This window comes from Pipistrellus kuhlii, unplaced genomic scaffold (assembly GCF_014108245.1).
Source record: "Pipistrellus kuhlii isolate mPipKuh1 unplaced genomic scaffold, mPipKuh1.p scaffold_m20_p_31, whole genome shotgun sequence".
Classification (NCBI taxonomy): Eukaryota; Metazoa; Chordata; class Mammalia; order Chiroptera; family Vespertilionidae; genus Pipistrellus; species Pipistrellus kuhlii.
The window spans coordinates 2,646,427-2,669,075 of NW_023425531.1; the positions used below are offsets into that span (position 1 = coordinate 2,646,427).

General features: G+C 47.2%; 1 protein-coding gene across 1 annotated transcript in view; it reads right to left on the minus strand.

Annotated features, from left to right (window-relative positions):
- Positions 1 to 9,959, minus strand: part of OTOA (otoancorin) — a 65,299-nt gene extending 55,340 nt beyond the window's left edge. Inside the window, exons 1-7 of the mRNA XM_036460365.2 lie at positions 9,810 to 9,959; positions 9,408 to 9,436; positions 9,287 to 9,317; positions 9,157 to 9,184; positions 7,549 to 7,636; positions 5,555 to 5,686; positions 2,952 to 3,187 (exon numbers count right to left, since the gene is read on the minus strand). Of these exons, the coding sequence (XP_036316258.1) occupies positions 2,952 to 3,187; positions 5,555 to 5,686; positions 7,549 to 7,636; positions 9,157 to 9,184; positions 9,287 to 9,317; positions 9,408 to 9,436; positions 9,810 to 9,897 (632 nt within the window). The 5' untranslated portion in view covers positions 9,898 to 9,959. The remainder of the gene's footprint in view (positions 1 to 2,951; positions 3,188 to 5,554; positions 5,687 to 7,548; positions 7,637 to 9,156; positions 9,185 to 9,286; positions 9,318 to 9,407; positions 9,437 to 9,809) is intronic.
- Positions 9,960 to 22,649: the final 12,690 nt, after the last annotated feature.

Below are 22,649 nucleotides of genomic sequence, written 5' to 3' on the forward strand. Positions count from 1 at the left end.
CCTGGCTGCCCCGCGTCCTCCCGCACCGGTCACCGCCATGCACTGCTACAGACCCGCTGGGCGCACAGTGGCCGCCGGAACCTGGTGTCCCCCACCCTGCTCCTGTGGCCCACGTCGCCGTCCCCTCCTGGCAGTCCCATTTGGCCAAAGACAGCGGCCCCTGACAGCAAGGCGCAGCCCCCCGGGGTCCCCTGCCCCCACCACCCACTGAACCAACCCCCCAGCGGACTGTCCCAGCCTTTCCAAGCTTCCTTTCCCCTGCCGCTGTCCTAGTCACATCAAGGTGAGCAAGCAACTGTCCCTTAAGTCCACCTTAACATCTGCTTCTGGTGCTTCGGTCTTCACTGGCTTCTGTTGTTGGTTTTGTTGTTCTTCCAGGCACACGGGTTCGGGAAGGGGTGAGCCTCATGAAACCTGGCCCATCGGCCCCTGCAGTCCGACCTGGGGGCCTTCGTGCCTCAGGCTCCTCATCTGGACAACGAGGAGGGAACAAAGGCCTCCGCCTCAGAAGAAGGGGGTGACGGGCAGAGTAGGAACAGGACAAAACGGGCAGAAGTCAGGCAGGCCTCACGGCGCCACCCACCGTGGGTGCACCTCCTTGTTGGGCCTCGGATTCTCTGTCCATAAAAGAAGAGGCTGTTAGATGACCCGTTAGCACGTCTTCAGGGGGTGTGGGGGCACATTCCGGACCCCCACTCGTGCTGAGAACCGGGATGTTAGATCAGCATTATTCCATTGTCTTTCCGTCCACAAGATCTGCAACCTTTCCCCACTCTTATTTGGGCTCCATAGAGTTTTTGCAGTAGCCATCTACACCCCTCTTTCTCATAAAGCACCTCGATTGCTCCTGGAGAAACATTTCTCCCATTCCTGGTTCACCCATGAGGTTTGAGTGGGATGGCACCCCATCTCAGCCTTGAGCATATTAGGTCCATTTACAAGTGATTGGACCAAGAACGGCACATGACCCGGTCTGGACCAGTGAGCATCAGGTCCGGACTTGGCTTGGACCTGCTGGAAAGAGACTTTGCCCTCTGGACAGGGCTCTCTGCCTGGCGCAGGCCCATGAGGACGGCAGAGCGGGGACAGCCGTCCAAAGATGCTCCTGACACCGTGTGAGCTTTGGACTTGACTGCGCTGAACTGTCCGACTACAGGATCTGGTAATTCCCTCTTAGAAACAAGAGTTTAAAAAAAAAAAAATGTTTGAATGGGTGTTCTGACACTTGACTCAGATGAGCAGTGGCCAATAAAATTCCTCTCCAATCACGTTCTCTCCCGTCCACTCCCCGCACATCAGCCTGGGGGAGCGGGCAGCGGGAGCGGGCTATGTAATGGCATCGAGCAAAGGGGCCCAGAACGGACCCTGCGACAGACAGAGGTCAGCACCAGCTCATGACCTGTGACCCCACAGCCCTTCGGTGCTGAAAGCAAACACACACAGACCCGCCCACGCTGCTGCTATCAGAGTCCTTCCCCTCTTCTAAGTCATGTTTGGGCTTCAATGGCTCTTTAGGGCCATAAAGAGATGGAATTAGCAGAAGGAGCTGGCAGTGGTCGCAAGGTCAATGCCTGTCAAGTCTGGACACAACCCTCTAATTAGTGTCCCGCACCCAAGGTGTAATTTCTCATGGCAAGGTGCTACCCCCTTCTCCCCACCCCACAGTACCCGCCAGCCCCCACCTTTCCCCCGACCCCGCAGTGCCCGCCAGTCCCCCCACATCACCCCCTGCCCCTACCCCCCCACTCTCCCCCATCCCTACCTCTCCACTCCACCCCCCTCCTTTCCCCCCACCCCACAGTGCCCGCCAGTCCCCCCATATCACCCCCCTGCCCCTACCACCCCCCTCCGTCCCACCCCTACCTCCCCACTCCTACCCCCCACCCCGCAGTGCCCGCCATCCCGCTCTCGGGAGGAGGTGCGGTGGGAGGGCTCAGGCCCAGCTCCCTTTCACGACAGGAGGAGGGGCTCAGGGACTCGGCTCGGGGAGCCACACGCCTCGCTGGCATTGAGTGGCACCGTTTTTTGTTATCGTTTTTACTTCTATGACTACTTTACTTAAGACAAATAATACCCTTTTCCCATTTGCAATAATGATATCAAATTTTCTTTTTAAATAAATACTAAGGAAAAAAATGAGTCCCTATAAAGAAAAACAGGAAGGAAATAACAGCACAGATGTGTATAGATACGGCAAAAATCGTGAGGTCTGGAGTGACGGGAATTCGGGAGACACTAATCAAACCATCTCTAAACTCCGCAGGTTTCCAGCTTCTGTCCAGACCTCACACCCTGACCGGTCCCACCGCCTTCCCTCTGCCCGTTCGGGGTGCCCCAAACATGGGCCACACTTTCACAGCTGAGCGCTCCACTGCTGCTTCTTTTCAGCCAGGCTGAGCTTTGAGCAGAGGAAATCCATCCTAAAATGCTCCTGGAAGTTTGAAAATGCAGTTGAAGTACAAACATTGTCTTCATATCCACGTGTGTATAGAAATGTAGATACGCTTCAACAGCACATAATGCGCTCAATTTTCATTCCTTTTCAGGATTAACCGATTTAAAATAATTGGTGAAGCCAGAATAAGCTTTGAACAAAGAAAATTTATCCACCAGACTTTTTTGTATGGGGAGACATAAGAGATTAAGTTTACGGTACAAAACCGGCAACAGCTGACCAGTGGAGAGCACAGATAGTGCACGAAGTGACTCTTGATGTTGAGATTCCACTGTCACCGGCAGCGCCTGGACCAGAGTCATCAGGTGGAAACGCCCTGACAAAAAACGTACCCACTTCTGTAGATGGTTCTGAATTCTGGAAATGAGCTGCTGTCAGTGAACACTGACTTCACAACTACTCAGTGTGCCTTGAGTTTTTGGACACCCTGTGTCATCTCCTGGACTCTCACAAGAACCTGCGGGCGGCGAGTGGAGTGAGAGGGCCGGGGACTCACAGGTTCCGGAAGGCGTCCTGGCGCAGGCCGGGGGGCAGCCTCTCGGGGAGGTCAGCCTGCAGGAAGCTGCCCGGGGACCCTCGCAGCAGATTGCCCAGGACCTCCACGCACTCCAGGGAGCTCAGCTCCTGGAAACACCTCTCCAGCGTGATGAGAAGCAGGCTGCGGTTCACGCCCGGGCTCTGCAGGGCTTGTTCCCGGATCGCTCCCAAGTCAATGACGACGCCTTCCAGCTCCTAAAGGCATAAAGGCAGCGGGGGAGGGGGTCTGAGCGCGGTCTCTGGGTGCAGAGGCGCTGAAGGGACCACATTAGCAGCAGCGAGGAAAGCAAGGACCACTGTGTAACCCCACGCTGTGTGCCAAGCCTTCTACCACCTGCCTTCGCCTCCAGGACCAAGTCAAGGCCGCCATTTGCTCCACCCACACGGCACAGCCTGTTCTGAGATGCCCGTGACTGCTCACCCCGGCCCTGGCTCCAGCCGGAATTCCTCCCCACTCCTTCCCCTGCTGAAACCCAGCTCACTCCTTCCTGTCCTCCAAGGCTGAGCTCAGGCGTCACCGTAATGTCAGATCAGTTCTACCCCAGCAGTGCTCCTAGGAGCATACTGAGCCAAACTCCCCGATGCATTCGAGATGCTCATGGGCTGTCTTTCCTCCAAGCCGGTGGTCTACTTGCTCAGCACATCAGCCGCACTGGGCAAGCACCATTGTAGCATCTGACTTCACTGGGTGGGCTGGAGCCCTCGCACCTGATTCTAGTGTGGGGTTGATCCAGGAGCGTCCTTGAGGCCCAAGCCATGTGTCCAGTAGAATGCTTGGTATGTAGACAATCTTGAGAAATAAGCTGTTGAATGACTGACTGAGTGAAGGAATGAATGAATGGATGGATGGATGGATGAATGAGTGAATGAATGACTCCTGTGAGCCACAGAACACAGTAATGCTCACAGGGCTGTCACACCTGATTTGGCCCACTGTCCTTCACCCAACACACCCTCTAAAAATAACAGCCACCATTTTCTGAGCACTGACTGCTGTGCCTAGCAGTGTGTCTTCTCAGAGATGGCCCTCCTTTAGGGTAAGCCCACGCGTCTGAGGGCCAGGCATCCTCAGATTCAACCCCAGGCCCTGCGCTTACTCTGTGTGTGTCCCTAATCACTTCACCCTAAGGCTGCGTCCCTCCTCTTCATGTGATAGAATCAGTGCCTACCTCCTACCCGCCTTGAAGGAGATAATACATATAAGGTACACAGGAGACATTCCACAGATGTTATATTTACACATTTTGATGAATGTGTTTCAATAGAATTGGCTTTCTTTGTTTATTTTACAGATTTAACACGATATCCTGAGAAGGGCCCATGGGCTCAGCCGATGCCGGCAGGCTCACAGCCCTCTCTTTCCCCACCCACCTCCTCCTCTGAGCACTGAAACGGTAAGATTCCTACGGCCCCATTTCAGGAGGGAACCCAGCGCCCGCACAGGGTCCGTGCTGAGAGCACTGCTGGCCCACCAGCCCACTGCCCGCTCAGGGGGCCGGGCTATGGAGCACGTCCGCGCCATCACTCCTGCCCTGTGGAGCCGGCCTGCTCCAGGGCACGGTGAGCCGCTGTGCAGACTGCTCGGCGGGCAAAGCCTAAACCACGGGGCCAGGCCTTTTCAGAAACAGCTTCCGGGCCAGCCTTGGGAGCAGGCCTGGCACATGGTAAACCCCAATGCACATTCATCAGTATCGTTTTCCTGGAAATCCCCATTTTGCCTAAACTGGCACTTCCTTTTCTATTATTTACTCTGTATGTTTTAACAAACTCTTTTTTTTTTTTACAAACTTCGATTCATTTCAGAAGGAAACACTACATTCCTACTACGAATCTCACAGGTTCAATGTCTCCGTTCTTTTTTAATCACAGACTTTAAAGTAAACCCCTGATGATGAAAATGTGTACTTGGTTCAACTCCTTCTGGGGACACTGGCCCACAAGACCTGCCTCTGACAGGAATCTCAGCCTCGCGGTGCGGGGCCGGCCACGGGCTCTCTGGGTCTGAGGCCTGGCTCTGCTCTCACATCACTAACTTTTGTGAAAATGATCTGCTTTTTGTCCCTACTCCAAACTGTCAACTGCTGAGGTCAGGGACACAGTCTTTTATCTCTGAGCCCGGTTTCCCTGGGGGCAGAGCGCCCATTCACAAGTGTGCATGAGGGCTCTTCCTTTGATTTTCAGAGAGTGAGAAAATCTCAGGCCTAAATCTGCCAGGGGGTGGAGAGGAAGAAGGAGACAGGAAAGGTCAGGGCCGGCCTGGCCGGGGTGGCTCAGTGGTTGAGCGTCAACCCAGGAACCAAGAGGTCACTGGATGGATTCTGGTCAGTCAGGACACATGCCCGGGCTGCGGGCTCCATCGCAAGTGGGGCGTGCAGGAGGCAGCCAATCCTGGTTCTCTTTCATCATGGATGTTTCTATCTCTTTCCCTCTCCTCTCCCTCTAAAATCAATAAAAACATACTTTTTTTTTTTTTAAAAAGAAAGAAAGCTCAGAACCTGAATCAGGCTCAACTCGCTTCAACTCAGCAAGCACAGCGGCCCGCCCTCCCCTCCGAAGCCTCACCCAGCGGTCCTTCCTGTCGGCCCGGAGGCACTGCATGGCCGTGCGGAACTGCTGGGCGTCCGCTCCCCGCAGGTCCTCCCGCAGCTGCCAGGGCTGGTACAGGCGCTGCTCCAGGTGGTGCTCCGCGGCTGCCTGGACGTGGGTGCGGAGGTGGTGAGGACAGACGGGAGGGGCCGCACCTCCTACCCTGCAGAGACCCCAGCAGCACCCAGCGGCAGGCGGCGGGGGTGTCCTCAGCTGCCAGCTTTGAGAGGAGGGTGTTCCCACACAATCCAGATCTCCAGCTTCTCACGGAAAACACGAAGGTTTGGCGATGCTGGGCGCGCCCCGCCTGGACATCAGCTCGCCGCCCACCCAGCCAGCCAGCCCACGTCTCCCTGCCCGCCTGCTCCCTGGGGGGTGGAGGCTCCTGGTCCAGAGAGTGTGCCCCCCGGTGGGCACTGGCCCAGGCCCCAAGCTACGAGGGCCAGACAAGCATTCCAGGAGTGAGGACGCATTCCCTCCGCAGCTCTCCTGCCAGATTCCCTCCACTCCCCGGCACCTCCTCCTCAGCTTCCCTCAAACACAGCTGCTCCGGGAAGGCCAGGGCAGGTGGCCCGGGCAAAGGTGGTCTCCAGAGCCACGTCCTGGCTGCGTGGCCTTGGGCAAGTTACTTCACCAGTTTGCGAGAGAAAACACGGGACACCCAGCTGAGTCTAATCGCAGGTAAGCAAGGAATAATTTTTTTAGCATAAGCATATCCCACTCATTGCAGGGGACATACTTATACTCTGTTTGTTGTTCAATGGTAGTATTGTAGTATTACCACTCATTCACTCAATATCTAGTATATATTTGCGCATACATGGAGACAGGTAGTATCATACTAATATGCATATATGTATTTCATGAGAAACCACATGCTAGAGAGAAAGGGTCAGGCATTTCTTGTCTTAAATTGCCTCAGCCTGCTGAGCAGTAGGGATGAGGTGCCCTGTGAATGGCGCACGGCTAACTCTCCGAGGAGTGCAGCTGCGAGTGCTGGCTGGTATTTTTGTTTTCATCACATAAACATGGAAACACAGCTGTCAGACGTCATTCATCCAGACATGAATTCTCTGCGGAGTCTGAATTCTGGGAGAGCATTCCCTCGGTTTTCTGTGTGTGCTATTCCCAGGGCAATGGCGAAGACCCAGTACATGGCCCCCGCCACCCGAGGCCCAGATCCACGGCCACCGAACATGATTCTGCTTGCAGTTGGGTTAAAAGTGAAGAAAAATATTTCTTGGATGCATGACCGAGATACTGATACTTATTCCCCTGTTCCTTTTAGCGATAGAATCCCACTCGTCCAAATCGGTCCGTGGCCTCTGAGAAAGGCCTGCAGTAACATGACCATGGACTGAGAGCAAAGGAAAGCAAGCAAAGGAAGTGTGGGAGGCAGCTCACATCCCTAAAGGAAAAGCTGCCCACCTTCACTTCCTGTCCCCCCTCCCCCCGCCTGATTCTCCCCTCCTATCTCCCCCCTCCCCCCGCCTGCCTGATTCTCTCCTCCTGCCTCATCTCCCCCCCCCACCTTCCCCCGGCCTTCCCCGCCTTGGGTAGAGAATGGTGTGCTGTTTCAGAATGTGGGCAACAGCCTAGAGAATGACTGACAAAGTGGTGAGCTAGAAGGAGCCTGGTCTCTGGATGGGCTTTTCAAATATCCTCTCTGGGTCTCCCGCTTAGCTGTGGACTATTGCATAAGACAGAAATAAAATAAATTGTTTGAGCGCTGTCGTTTGGGGTCTCTTTGTTATGGCGGCTCAGCTTACACCCTAAGGGACCATGTCTCCATCCAAGATGGAAAGATAAAAGCTACCGTAGACCAAGAACTTGTATCGTGTTTTAAGAAAAACTGGACGGAACGTGTTTCCTTGGGGCGAAGCCTAGCTCTGCACCTGGCCCCTCTCCGCTCACCTGGCCCGAGGCTGCGGCCCTGAGCAGAGGGCACATGGGGGGGGGGGGGCACACACCTGCAGGCTGGGGGCGGTGAAGGCCACGTTCCGCGCGTTCAGGTGTGCCAGGACTGCGTGGGACAGGTCTGCCGTCCACGGCTGGGAGCTTCGGTCAGAGAGACGGGAGAAGGTCACCAGGCGGCTCCCCGCCCCTGACAGGCAGCTCTCCTGCTAGCTGAGTGACCGGGCGGGAGGGCGTTGGAGGATGGGGAGTGCGGCTGGGATGCCGGAAACTGTGCGTGAGTGCAGAGGAAGGGGGCACAGTGGGTGGGTCCGGGGGAGTTTCCAGTTTAGGAATCAGCCTGGATCCCCTTCTCCGAAGGACAATGACCAGCCTCTGCGCTCTGTGCAGCATTCCAGCTCCCACAGCAATCCCCTTAAACCAACTACAGCTCAAACAGGTGAACCTGGAAGGCGTCCTCACTAAATTAAGTTGAAAAACAGGCTCTGGCTGATGTGGCTCACTGCAGACTGAAGGGTCTAGCCAAGAGCACATGCCCAAGTTGCAGGTTCGATCCCCAGGGTGGGGCATGCTGGAGGCAGCCAATCAATGATTCTCTCTCCCTCAACCTTCCTCTTTGAAATCAATAAAAATATTTTTAAATTAGTAACAATAATAAATGAAAACGGGAGCTGTGTGTACCATTAGAGACTGGAATAGCACTGTGGAGTGTGGGTTCGGAACTGGATTTGAATACTGGCTCAGTCACGCAACTGCACGGCCTTCAGCAACTTACTGACTTGTCCTGTGCCTCGGTTTCCCTGTCTGTGTTATGCATTGTCGGGGTTCCATCTGCTTACACAGGGAGCGTGCTTTGAATGGTGCAGCACATAGAAATGCACAGCTCGCCTCGTAACAGCCAAAGCTGGCACAGCTCACACCCCAGCAGTGGTGCGAGGCCAGCTCCCGTGTGCGCCCATGGAGCACCCTCCTCGCAGAGCGTGCCTGCCGGCGTGAAGCCTCCTCCGCCAGCCCCTGGAAGGCCTTCAGAAGCCCGTTTTTGTTATAAGTGACGAATGGATAACAAATTAATAAATCAACATCTTAGCCTGAAAAAATATTCCTAAAACTACCCATTGGAGTCATCTTAGGGAGGGGAGTGTTGTGGGCATCTTTCACGTTAGCATGATCGGGCGCCCCTGCCCTGAGGCCAGCACTCCCGGCAGACAAATATCTGCGGTGGTTGTCCTTCCACAGGGCTCCCCAGAACCCTGCCTGTGCCCCAGGGGTCTCACAGGGCTGTCCGCAGCAGGGGCGACACCACAGCGAAGGCCATGGGCGGGCTCCCCTCCCCACTGCATGGCTGGATGCACCCCCGGGCCTCAGTGTCATCATTCCGCCTAATGGGGTGGCAGCAGGGCCCCGGGGTGCTGGGAGGGCCCGACGTGTTTCAGTGTATAAAGCACTTTGAAAAGCCGCGCCCCAGCGCCCCACCTCACCCCCCAGCTCCTGTGCCAGAGCAAGGGAATAAGCTTGTGGAACAACTGTGTCTCCTTAAAAACACACTGGTGCTTCGGCTGGCATTGTTTGTAATGTGTATCTATTACCTTTACAACTAAGAGACTGTCATGAAGAACTTTTACTAAAAATCTATCCCCCTCCCCCCTGCCCCAAGAGCAGGTTACCTTTGAAACTGTATGAGATCCAGAAATGCTAGAATGGGAATAAAATGAAAGATGCTTAAAAATGAGGCACTCCAGAGAGATGGGTCACATTCGGTGTGAAATTCTTAGAAGCAGCAGGTAGGGACATTACCATTCAGATAGTTTCCATCTATTATTTCTTCCTGAAAGGCAAAGGGACAACAGTTAAGTATAACATCCAAAACTGGAGAGGAGGTGTGGGTAGAAGGAAGGAAGGAAGGAAGGATACTCACTGCCATTTTCTGCAGCAATGGATGCAAACCTGTAAGAAAACAGCGAATGCACAGCTAGAGCTGAACTGTGTAACCTTCCAAGATACAAATGTGGGTTCAGATAAGAGTCCCCCTAAAAGCCATGGAGGAAAATGATAGTGCGTGTTAGTCACACCTGCACCCATATGTGCCCAGTGTGAGAAAAGCTTGGTTTGAAAACCCCTTTTAGAATAACCGTGAAAACCCTCCATGTGCTCCTGCACGCACACCTATGCACACATCATGTGCACACACACCTATACACACACACCTATGCACACACACTCCAGAATACCTCACAGCATTAAGGACCTAATCTGGCCCATCCCCGCTCCATCCCCCGGATGTGTGGAAACCATGAGAGGTTTCCTCCCTGCGACTCACCCTGGCTGGAATTTGCGCTGATACTGGCCACTCCATGGCTCAGAAAAAGGAAAAGGACAGGTGCATATGTCCTAGGTTCCTGAGTCATCCTCCTGTAATTAATTCAAGCATGATTATTATAGATCAATAATTCCAGTTTGATTTCTTAAATATATTTAAAAGATTCGGAAGACAAAAGGGAAAAACAAATAGACCCAGAATCCCTTAAGGTTTTTTCAAAACAATTTTAAAATCCCACCTACTTTTCCCATGTAAACCCCTATCCCGGTCTAAGACACAGCCTCTCTCACCTACTGAAAGTCGTACCTTCCCCTCATTCCCCTCAGCCAACCAAGAGGAGTGCTTAAAATCAAGGACTCTGCTGTATCTAACAAAGAATTTGTGTCCAGGATATAAAAAGAACTCTTGCAATTCAGTTAGAAGAAGATAGCCAATGGGGGGAAATGTAGAAATATATAAACTTTATTTAAAAAATACAAATCGCCAAAAAGCACATTAAAGATGATCAACATCATTAATTATCAGAACATGCAAATTTAACCCACAATGAGATACAACTACATTCTCCCTAAAATGGCAAAATATTTAAAAAACTGATAATACCAAGTTTTGGTGGTAATGGAGAACAAAAACTCTAATACATATGTTGCTGATACAGCCACTTTGGAAAACTGTTTGGCAATGTCTTAAAAGTTAAATATATAATACTCCATGACTCAGGAATTCACCCCTAGGAATTTACTCACGAAAAATTAAAACTTAAGTCCACACAAAGACTGTACAGGTTCATTCATAAGAGCCAAAAATTAGAAACAACTTGAATGCCAACAACAGGTGAAAGATTAAACAAATGTGGCATATCCATCCAATGGAATACCACTCATCAATAAAAAGGAATGAGTTGAGCTTTTGCTTCCAGATATGATGGGGTCATTGGCAGTAGATAAAATCTCATACTTAAAATAATTAGAAAACCAACCAAAATATATGAACAAATGTTTTTAGATACTGGGTGACAGGTAACACAAGGCTGAGATTCCTGAGAGAAGGGAAGGCGTGAGATACTAGGAAATGTACGTATACTGGTCCTGTTCCTGGCTCCTGCACAGAGCCCCCCAAATCCTTGCAATTCCTGGGTGACAAGAGCACCAGGGCACCCTCTGTTCCATGAAGGCGAGTCTAGATGGTTCTGGACGGCTCCCGGATGGGAGCTGATCATCTTAAAGACTAAGCCATGATTTAAAGACCGGCATGTTCAGGCCTACCCCCACCCTCCAGAGAGAGGCTGGAATGGAAGGTAATGGCTGACCAGCCAAAAGGAGGGAAATCCCAATACTACGTGGTTCAGACATCTCGCAAGATGGCAAACATCCACATTGGGAGGGTGGGCACCCTAATGCCACATGACAAAAATTCCTGGACTCAGAACACTCCAAGCCTCCCCCTGTGTAGCTCTTCACCTCGCTGCTCCTCTGTATCCTCTATCGCGCCCTTTAATAAACTGTCACTAAGCATGAGTGTTTCCCTGAGCTCTGTGAGCTGCTCCACCAAATCCATCACACATCAGGGCGGGGTGGGGCCCTCCAATCCTAAGCCAGTCCGACAGAAGTTGTGTGTAACCTGGAAACCTACCACTCGTAATTTGCAGCTGAGTGGGGTAAAAGAGGTTTGGTGGGACTGGGCCCTTAACCAGTGGGGTCTGGCATTTTCTCCAGACAGTGTCAGAATTTAAATTGTAGGACACCCACCGGCATCACAGAATTGCCTAGTGTGGGGGAAACCTTCACACACTTAGTGGCCAGATGAAGTGTGCTGTGTGGAGTGGTGAAGGAGACACACAGGTGACAGGCTCACAGGAACAGACAAAGGAGGGGAGAACTGGGCTTTTCTCTACTCAGGAGGTTTTCTTTACACTTAAACGGAGTTCTGCAAGCTCACTACCTGGTGTCTCCAGCCTACAGGTCTCACTGAACTGGGAAGACAGTTGGGGACACTATGAAACATCTAAAATGCATGTAATTAGAGTCCCAGGAAAAAAGAGGGTGGCAGAATAAATAAAGAAACAATGGCCAAAATCTTATCAAGTTTCATAAAACTATAAACCCACAAATCCAAGAAGTTCAACAGACTCCGAGCAGAAGAAACAAAGAAAACCGAATTAAGGCACATCATAATCAAGCTGCCACAAACACACACACACACACACACACACACACACACACACACACACAATTTAGAATATATAGAGAACTCTCAAAATTAAACCTTAAAAAAGATAAACAATCCAATTAGTCAATAGGTAAAACACGTGAGCAGACATTCCACCAAAGTGGATATCCAGAAGACAAATAAGAACATGAAAAGATATTCAACATCATTAGCCATTAGGGAAATAAATATTAAAACCATAAAATCATTATAGGTCTACCAGATGGCAAAAAAAAATGTTTTAAAGTGATGAAAGAAACTGAATCACATTATAACCATAGCAAGAGGAATAAACTAACTTAAGAATATTGATGCCCTCAAAGATGTAATGCCAAACAAAAGCCAATCCAAAAGAGTACATATGTCATGATTCAATTTATATGAAACTATAGAACAGACACAATAATCTACAGTAACAGAAAGCAAATCAGGAGTGCCTAGGAAACAGTGACATACAGTGAGGGGAGTTTATTGCAAAAAAACACAAGGAAACTTCATGGGGTGAAATTACTATATCTTGGTGGTGGTGGTGGCTGTTATACAGAAATGTACAAACGCTAATCGAATCTCACTGAACTGTACACCTTAAATGGATGTATTTTATTTTAATATAAATTATACTGCACAAATGTTTATTTCAAAAGAGAAAAGAAAAGCATGGACTGAGAAGCCAGATGCCTGGTTTGAATCTCATCACCACCACTTACTAGCTGTGTGATGTTACACAGATTACTTAATCTTTCTGGGCCTCTGTTTTCTCATCTGTAAGATGGAGTAAATAATTGTACACCCAGCATAGTGTGGTCTGAGGATAAAGTAGCTAATAGTAAATCACTTACATGGATTGGTAGAATCAACATCATTAGAATGTCCATACTACCTATAGCAATCTATAGATTCAGTGCCATCCCCATTAAAATACCAGTGGCATATTTCAAAGACCTTGAAATTCATATGGAATAAAAAAGACCCTGAGTAGCTACAGACAGAAGAACAAAATCAGAGGGATCACAATATCAGATATCAAGCTATATTACAAAACCACTGTTCTCAAAACTGCCTGGTACTGGCACAAGAACAGACATATAGACCAATAAAATAGAACAGAAAACCCAGAAATCAACCCAAGCCATTATGCTTAATTGATATTTGACAAAGGAGGCAATAGCATAAATGGTGTTAGATAAACTGTACAGGTACATGCAAAAAAAATGAAACTAGACCACCAACTTACACCATACACACACAAAAAAAAAACCTTAAAATGGATAAAGGACTTAAATGTAAGACAGGAAACCATAAAAATCTTATAAGACTCCATAGGCTTTAAATATCAAATATATGTCATAGCAATATCTTTACTGATAGTGCTGCTAGGATAATGGAAACTAAAAAGAAAATAAACAAATGGGACGACATCAAATAAAAAGCTTCTGCACAGCAAAAGAAACAATCAACAAAACAACAAGAGAGACTACTGCCTGGGAGAAAATTTTTGCCAATGTTATCTCCGATAAGGATTTAATCTCCAAATTTTGCAGAGAAATCATACAACTTAATAAAAGGAAAATAAACAACCCAATCAAAAAATAGCACAAGGACCTAAATAGACTCTTTCCAAAAGAGGACATACAGAAGGTCAAGAGACATGTGAAAACATGCTCAAAGTCACTCATCATCCAAGAGATGCAAATCAAAACGACAATACAGTACCACCTCACACCTGTCAGAATGGCTATCATCAGCAAATCAACAAATGACAAGTGCTGGCGAGGATGCAGAGAAAAAGGAACCCTCATGCACTGCTGGTGGGAATGCAGACTGGTGCAGCCACTGTGGAGAACAGTATGGAGCTTCCTCAAAAAATTAAAACTGGAATTCCCTTTTGATCCAGTAACCCCACTTCTAGGAATATATATATATATATAGCAAGAAATCAGAAACATCTATCAGAAAGGATATATACACCTCTATGTTCATAGCAGCTGATTTACAATAGCTAAGATTTGGAAACAGCCTAACTGCCCATCACAGATGAGTGGATTAAAAAGCTGTGCTACATCTATATAATGGACTACTACTTGGCTATAAAAAAGAAGGAGCTCTTACCATTTACAACAGCATGGATGGACCTGGAGAGCATTATGGTAAACGAAATAAGCCAGTCAGAGAAAAATAAATATCACATGATCTCACTCATTTGTAGAATATAATGAACAACATAAACTAATGAACAAAAACAGATGCAGAGATATAGAAGCATCAGACAAACTGTCAAACCTTAGCAAGAAGGCAGGAGAAGATGAGAGGAAAGGGAGTAAGAGATTAACCAAAGGACTTGTATGCATAGCCAATGGACACAGATAATAGTGGGGTGAGGGCAAGTGTTTGGGGTTGGGAGTATTACATATGTCTCCTCTCTACCCCCCCACCCCCACCCTGATTGAAGAGAGGCCAATGGGGGGAGAGAGTGTTGTGGACTGAAGGCAAGTGAATGACCACTAGAGTCTAGACCAAATTAGAATTTAGGGAGCCTTTAAGAGCCGGCCGGCCAGCTGGCTATCGACTGCTCTGCCTTTCTCCACGCAGGGAGTCTAGAGAGCAGTCTTGACCCTTTGTGCAGGACCACTTTTAAGCACATTAACCACATCCTGTTTTTGCAGAACAAGTAACCCAAGACAAAACAGTTTTTCCCAAGCAACGTCAGGATCATGCCATTGACGACCATGTTGTTCACAGGGTCGTCCTGTTCTTCAGAAAGCTGACAGTGTTGTATGAAAGAAGGCCTACGTGCTGGGAAGGGGCCATGAGCCCCTATCTCAAGGCCTGGCCTGGTGTCAGCACTGACAACTCTATCTGGGGCATAGTTTACGGCCTCAGCAGTGCTCAAAAATCCCCACTCTCTAACAGAAGCAGACGTATGTAATACTTTAAACTATAAAGAATTTAAATTAAAATAAATAAAAGCAAGCTACCATTATTAGCAATCAAGAAAAGAAAAAAAGTAGTAAATCACTTAGCCCAAGACTGTATGGCTCAGTTGTTTGGAGCTTCAATCCATATACCAAAAGGTTTGGGGTTCAATTCCAGGTCAGAGCACATGCCTAGGTTGCAAGTTTAATTCCCAATTGGAGCATGTACGGAAGGCAACTGATCAACTGATCTCTCTCTCTCTCTCTCTCTCTCTCCCCTTCCTCTCTCTCTCTTCCCCTTTCTCCCCCCCCCCCCTTGTCCTCTCTCTTTCTCTCTTCCCCTCTCTCTAAAATCTATTAGCTAATCCTTAGGTGAGGATTTTTTTTTTAAATAGTAAATCACTTGGAAACAATGCTTGACACAAATAAAGCTCTATATGTATGTTTATTAGATAACAACAAAAATCCAGATTGATATTTTCAAAATTCAAACATGGAATGTCTGTGGAAATGGTCTAGAAAAATGTGAGATAAGGCCATTGCTAAGCACCTTTACTTTTACTTGTAGGGGGGGATGAGAGCCACTGAAGGAACATTAGCACAAGAGCGAGAGGCACGCTCTTACTTTTTAAACCTGGACCAATAACCCTGAGATTATCATGGAGGAGGCAGTGGTTGAGCAAGGGAAACCAGTACTAGGTGACAATAATGACTTTGTCATAGATGGCAGGGAGGTGGTGAGAAATGGTTGGATGCTGGATGTATTGGGAAGGCACAGCCAACACACTGGAAGTGGGCATACTAACTTAGATGCCACCTACATATCTGAGTGGAGACAGCAAGTAGGCATTCTGCTCTTTGAGTCTGCAGTAGGGGAGAGCTTAGTTGCCTTCCATATGTGCCCTGACTGGGAACTGAACCTTAAACCTTTTGTATATGAAACAATGCTCCATATACAGAGCATTCAACATATCCTTAAACCCATAATGCTGGAGGAGATTACCAAGAAAGTACCTAAGAAGAAACGACGTGAGTTTTAAGGGCTGATTCAAGCACATTTCCTTCCTTAAGATATTGGGTAAACCAGGTACGACCAGCAAATCAAGAGTGGGTGATTCCCCAAGAACAAACAACCTAGTTTCTTCAGCAAATATATTGCAAAGAAAGGGGGGAGGGAGGGGGGAGGAACTGTGAACATAAAAATAAAAACCTAGCTACATCAGCCAATTAGAGACTTTATTTGGATCCTCAAGAAAACCATAAAATAAAAATATGAGACACCTGGGGAAATTTGAGCCCTGACTGGATATTTAAGATTTTAAAGAATTATTGTTTGTAAGGAGCGGTTATAAGGTTAAGCCACGGAGTGACCTGCTGGCAAAGTCTCAAATAAGTCCTAGCTTGGAGGGCACAGTCCTCTAAGGATAATTAAGCTTGATCTTGTGACTGCTCCCTAGATCTTTCCTGGGCAGCTAATGGGCTGTGGGAGGTGCAGCAAGTGCTGCCAAAACAAGTGAAATGTATAAGAACATTGTAAATTACCTTGTTTGCCCCTGACTATAAATAAAGCATCAGCTTTGCAGTCTGGACCTGTTCTGTGGCCTCAGCCAGGCACAGAAGATCCACCTGGACCCAGCTTATTCTCTTTGTCTGTCTTTTCTTCATCCTGGACCCTCTCTCAGGCTTGCCAAACCCTTGGCTGTGCTGGCTCGGCACAAGTGGCACCTAACTCGAGGCTGAGTTCAGCCCAAGTGCACTCAATGCGGGCCTGAGTGTGAGAGAACTGCAATTGTCAGGTGAAAGGACGCTCCAGTGAAGCACATGCAAAAAGCAAAAAGGAAGGTAAGGAGTGCAGTTAAAACATGGTGTAAAACATGGGAAATCCGGAATCGAAGGGAAAGAATGTCTGTGTATCCATGCTTAAGGCTTCAAGCAAGGGGCTGTTCTGTGTGGTATGAACAGCTTTTCAATTTTTGAATTTTGTGAGTAAAACCTGCCCATGTTTTTCTGAGGAAGAAAAGGTAAATATAGAGGCATGGGAGAAGGTAGGAAAACAACTTCACAATCATTATATAGCTGAAGATCCAGAGGAAATGCCTGCCTCTACTTTCAGTCTGTGGTCCCTGATTGGGGACTGTCTAGAGCCCACTCCAGAAGGGGAATGGAGGAATGGGCAGGGAAATGCAAATCTTGGCCAAATTGGGTGATTAGTTATTACTTAAGAAAGCAAAAAAGAAAGAAAAAATTTAAGATCTATCTTTATCTATTAAGCATGAAAAGAAATTCAGCCAGCTCTGTTGCTGATGTTTCCCCTGAAGTAAGCAGGATGTGGGGGAAGGGAGACACATGGCGATCAATATGGAAGCCCACTCTCTCAGTAGGCTAAATTAAAGTTTCCTTTTTCGCCATGAAAAAGTCTTAAAATTTTAGAAATATGTCTGGAATTTATGCGCTTGTGAGGAGAGAACCTAGCTGTAAGACAGAATGCATGCATGGTCTGATTTCAGTCATTTAAATTGTCTTAAACTGAAATCTCTCTACAAAAGCTATAGAAAATGAAAAACCCAGAATTGGGTAATTCTTCCTAAGAAAAACAGCAAAAAAAGTCTTCTCCAAAGAAATTCAAGCTAATTTCAGCAAAAGAATTCGCATTTCTATAATAAAGAGTAGTTTTCAAAATACTAATGAACCTGGTTAAAAGTTAACGTTTAAGGCCTTCAAGAAAACCAGTAAATTCTCTGTTATAGAATTTATCCAAAGCAAATGCCTTAAAATAATTGGAATTGGAATTGGAATTGAATCTCAAAAAATTGTTGAAATATAGATAAATAATGTATTAATTATAAATATCTAAAAAGCCCAGGTAACTGGCTACACCCTTTGTTAATGGAGGAATGGGTAGACAGGTAATCTAGTGTCCTGCCAGGAACCATCTTTGAAAAATGTGGTAATTTACATTCGAATAAACCAAACCTGATTTTCCAGAGCTACTGGCAAATAAAAAGTAAAGTTTAAATTTGCCATATAAAAAACCTAGAGGATAGAATTGAAACTATTAATTTATTATGTTTTGTATTTTTCTTAAAAATGTAAAGTACTATTAATCTAGGAAATGCTGAATATATTTGACCTGCCAGCTTTAAAAGTGCAAATTAAATTGGGAGAAATTATATACTTTTGGTAATTAAGTGCCTAAAGTGTAAGAACTTATTTTTGAGAAAATAAAATGTTGTGTTTTCTTTAATAATTAGAAATTCAAAGTAAGTTGCTTATTATTGGTCTAATTAAAAAGGAGGATTAATTCTGTGATCCCAACCAAAATTTTTCTATGCAAAAACTTGTTTAGAATCTAATTGATATCATAAGATAATAATTAAAGGTATTATAATATTTAGATCATATATAGATATTTGTTTGATTTCTTTTCCATGTTAAAATGTCAACGCTTTAACAGATGATTCTTGGAAAGCTCCAAGGGCCTGGAGTAATACAAAAAAATTTATTCTTTCTTCTTAAAGGAAATCTTTTTAAATTTAACAAATCTAAAATACTTGGGATTGCATGGAAAGCCTTATCAAATAAAAATTAAATGTTATGAAGGTTTTGGCCTCTAAGAAGGGAAAAATGAAGTAACTAAATATTTCTTATAATCCAACAGCAGAATTTAAAATGACAAAAAGCCCGTAGCCGCCTGCATACTTTTTTTTTTTCTTTTTCTTTTGTTTTTTGCTGCCTGCATTCTTAATTAAGCTAGAAGCAGGGCAACATTTGACAATGGACCCACATATACTAGTTCTGCTTTTCAACATTTTTGTCAGCAATATAAAATTTGTCATAAAACTGGTACCCCCTACAACCCTCAAGGTCAAGCAATAGTGGAAAGAGCAAATTGTACTCTTAAAATGCAATTACTAAAACAGAAACGGGGAGACGGATGTTATGTGTCACCTCAAAACAAACTCAGTCATGTTCTTTATACTTTAAATTTTTTGAATTGGAATGCAGAGGGTCATACAGCAGCCGAAAGGCATCATGCCTCCTGTACAATAGACTCCGTAGAGTTAGCCCGATGGAAGTATACACAAACTGGACAAAGGTTTGGACCAGATCCAGCAATGATGTGGGGAAGAGGTTGTGTTTGTATCTTTCCAGAATGAGCAGCACAGCCAATCTGAGTGCCAGAGCATTACGTATGACACCACCATGGCCCAGAGAAGCTCCTTGTCCCATCGTTCAAAAGACTGAGAGTTGCCCTGACGACAGCAAAGCATAAAAGGAAGATGACAAAAGCTACGCAAAAGACTGAGATGCCAACATGGGGTCAACTGAAGAAGTTAACAACTGAGGCCCAGCAGATAGCAGAAAAGCAAGAAATGGAAGCTACTCCTGCTTCTGGTCATCCTAGCATTGGTTAGCTGCCAGTCTTCTGCAAACTCTTGCGCAGCCAAGTCCGAGGATCTTGATAAAATCAGCAAAAGAAACTTTCATTTAGTAGAAAAATGTTACTGTAGTTTGATTTCTCTATTATTGTTGTGTTGCATTGGCATTGTTTTATTAACAGCCATGTCTGGGTTTTGCATTTGTATTATTTTGTTATTGGGTTTTTCATTTCATTGTTTTATTAATGTTTTAATAGTCAGAACTTTGTTTTTGATGTTTAAGTTTTACTTCCATCATTAGTAGCTTAAAATTAAAAGAAGGGCAAGATGTAGAGAGTGATTATAGGGTTAAGCAGACTGACCTGCTGGCAAAGTCTCAAACAAGTCCCAGCTTGGAGGGCACAGTCCACTAAGCATAATTAAGCTTGATCTTGTAACTGCTCCCTAGATCTTTCCTGGGCAGCAAGTGCTGCCATATAAGAACATATAAGAACATATAAGAACATGTGAAACATATAAGAACATTGTAAATTACCTTGTTTGCCCCTGACTATAAATAAAGCATCAGCTTTGCAGTCTGGATCTGTTCTGTGGCTTCAGCCAGGCAGAGAAAATCCACCCAGACCCAGCTTATTCTTTTTGTCTTTTTCTTCATCCTTCACCAGCCCTTTCTCGGGCTCGCCGAACCCTTGGCTGTGCTGGTGTGACACAATTGTTAATATTTTTAAGTTTGGTAACAGAATTGTGGTTATATTTTTAAAGGAGCATTTCTCTATTAAAGGAGGGATGTCGGTTTGCAAACGGGCCCCACACTCGGATTGCAATAAAGAAAGACAGGCCACTCAGACTGGTAGGTAGCACTTTTATAAACAGGAGAACTCACTCAAGGCCTGTCTTGGAAGGCCACAAAGATGAGATCCGCCCCCCCCCCCCCCCCCCCCGAATCTAACAGCTTATACAGAGGCCTCAATGGGGTCAGACACAGGTACCACCAGGGGTCAGACACTGGTCCCACCACACCCGACTCTGAAGGCCCCATTCTGATGACCTCGCCAGCAAGGGGTCAGCAAACTGCAGCCCAAGGGCCACATTCTATCAGCTGCATGTCTCATGAGCTAAAAGGAATTTTTACATTTTTAAATGGTTAAAAAAATCAAAAGAAGAATATTTCTTGAGACGTGAAAATGTCATGTACAAACTTTAAATGTCAGTGTCCATGAATAAAGTTTTGTTGGCACACAACCATGCTCATGCATTTAAAGTGAGACAGAGGGAAAGGGTGGCCCAAGAGGCAGACGTGCCCCTTGTCCCAGGGCCAGACTGGAAAAGCAACTACATCAGAGTACATCCCGGGAATTAACAAGTAGACACAGCGGAGGAGACAGGACAACAAGGATGGGCAGCAGCCGCCTGGGTAGGTGGGTGGGGTCTGGGCGGCGGAGTGACCCTGCCAGAGGTGAGAGGGGCTGGTCCCCATCGCCGCCCCTGGCGATGCGGGGAGCCCGGCGAGAACCACGTGGCTGCTCTCAGACCCCAGCGGAGAGAAGCCCGAGGCCGCGGCGCCCAGCTGAAGGCCGCCAGCCCCGCGGGGAGCCACACACGTGCATGTTCACAAAAGAAACGTGGTGAGCGATGCCTTCAAAGGATGCAGAGGGAGGGCGGAGGGGGCAGATGGGCATCCAGGAAAATGTTGGCCGTGGGTTGACAATGGAAACTGGGTGGTGGGCACAGGAGGTTCCCTATAGTCCTGTGTCTACCTTTGCATGTGTTTGAAATTTGGTACATCAACAATTTTTTTAAAACAAAAGGCAAAACAAAATGACTGCTGTGTTTTTAATGAAAGAGGGTGGAGGCGCCCCTACAGACACCTCCCGGACTGTGCATTTAGGGCACATGTGTCAAACACAAGGCCCGAGGGCCAAATCCGTCTCGCCAGGCCTTGCAATGTGGCCCGCACCGCGCTGTCATCACTGCACTCCGCTGCGTTTCCATCACAATGACAGTTTATGACTGTTCAGTAAACCATTCGGCCCGCGATTTAGGCTGGATTTTAGATTTTGGCCCCTTCTCTGATTGAGTTCGACACCCCTAATCTAGGGAATGCTCAGGGACCGGCGCCTGCAGCTGACAGCCGCGCCACGCCACTCCCCAGCGCAGCTCCGCCTTGAAGGGTTTACACGTCCTGCCGGGAAGGAGGCTGCGGGGAGTGGCAGCGGCTAGGCACCAAGCCTGGAGACTCATGCAGCCTGGGCCCAAACTGCACTGGAGGCTCCTGAAGGACACACTTGACATTGAATGTGTGGCCCCTCTATTTCTTTGAGGAACTCGTTTGGGTGAGCAGAAAGGGGGCTGGTCAGTGGGTCAAGGAAGGAGGCTCAGCCTGCCCACTTGGAAGACAGGGGAGGTCCCCTCTTTCCTGGCAAAACAGCTGCTTCTGATCCCCAGGCAAGAGGAATGGCCAGGGCAGGAAATCTGTGCCCCCGCAGGTGGCAGAGCGGAGGTGCCAGCAAAGCAGGCAGAGCTGAGAAACGGAGGAAGGGCCTACCACCCCCAAGCTACTGGCATCAACCCCAACAATAGTCTGATCAAACCATCCCGGCCAAGACCTGGCTACCCCGCAGAGCCCCAGCTCTAAGGGGGAGGACAATGAAGTTGTGAGACTCAAGGCAGCCCCAGCCTCTGGGCTAAGGAGTCCCCGCCCACTGCACTACTAGGGGCTTCAACCTTGGGGGTTGGGGCGGGGGGGTGGGGGGTGGAGAGCCCAGGATAGATACACCAAGGGACCAGATTCAACATCAGAGCAAAATCCAGCAAGCTCTACAAATAGTGGACCCAAAGGTTTTGAGTGTGTGTGTGTGTGTGTGTGGTTGTGAGTGTGTGTGTGTGTGTGTGTTTGCATGGATTTTTTTTTGTTTTTTGTTGTAGTTTGTTTCTTCCCCTTTTATTCTTCTCATCTCTTTTTTCTTGCATATATCTAATTTCCCTTTCCTTTGATTCTTTTCTACTTTTGTCTATTCTTATTGTTTTTAATTTTTCTTATTTTTCCTCTTTTTTCTCATTTTTCCTATTTTACTTTTCCTATCTATATCTTAATATATCTATTATTACTACATATTAATTCATTATTATTATTTCATTTCTTTTCTGTTTCCTTTTCTTTTTTCTTCCTATACTAGTTCTTTTTTTTTTAAATATATTTTATTGATTTTTTACAGAGAGGAAGGGAGAGAAATAGAGAGCTAGAAACGTCGATGAGAGAGAAACATCGACCAGCTGCCTCTTGCACACTCCCTACTGGTGATGTGCCCGCAACCAATGTACATGCCCTTGACCGAAATCAA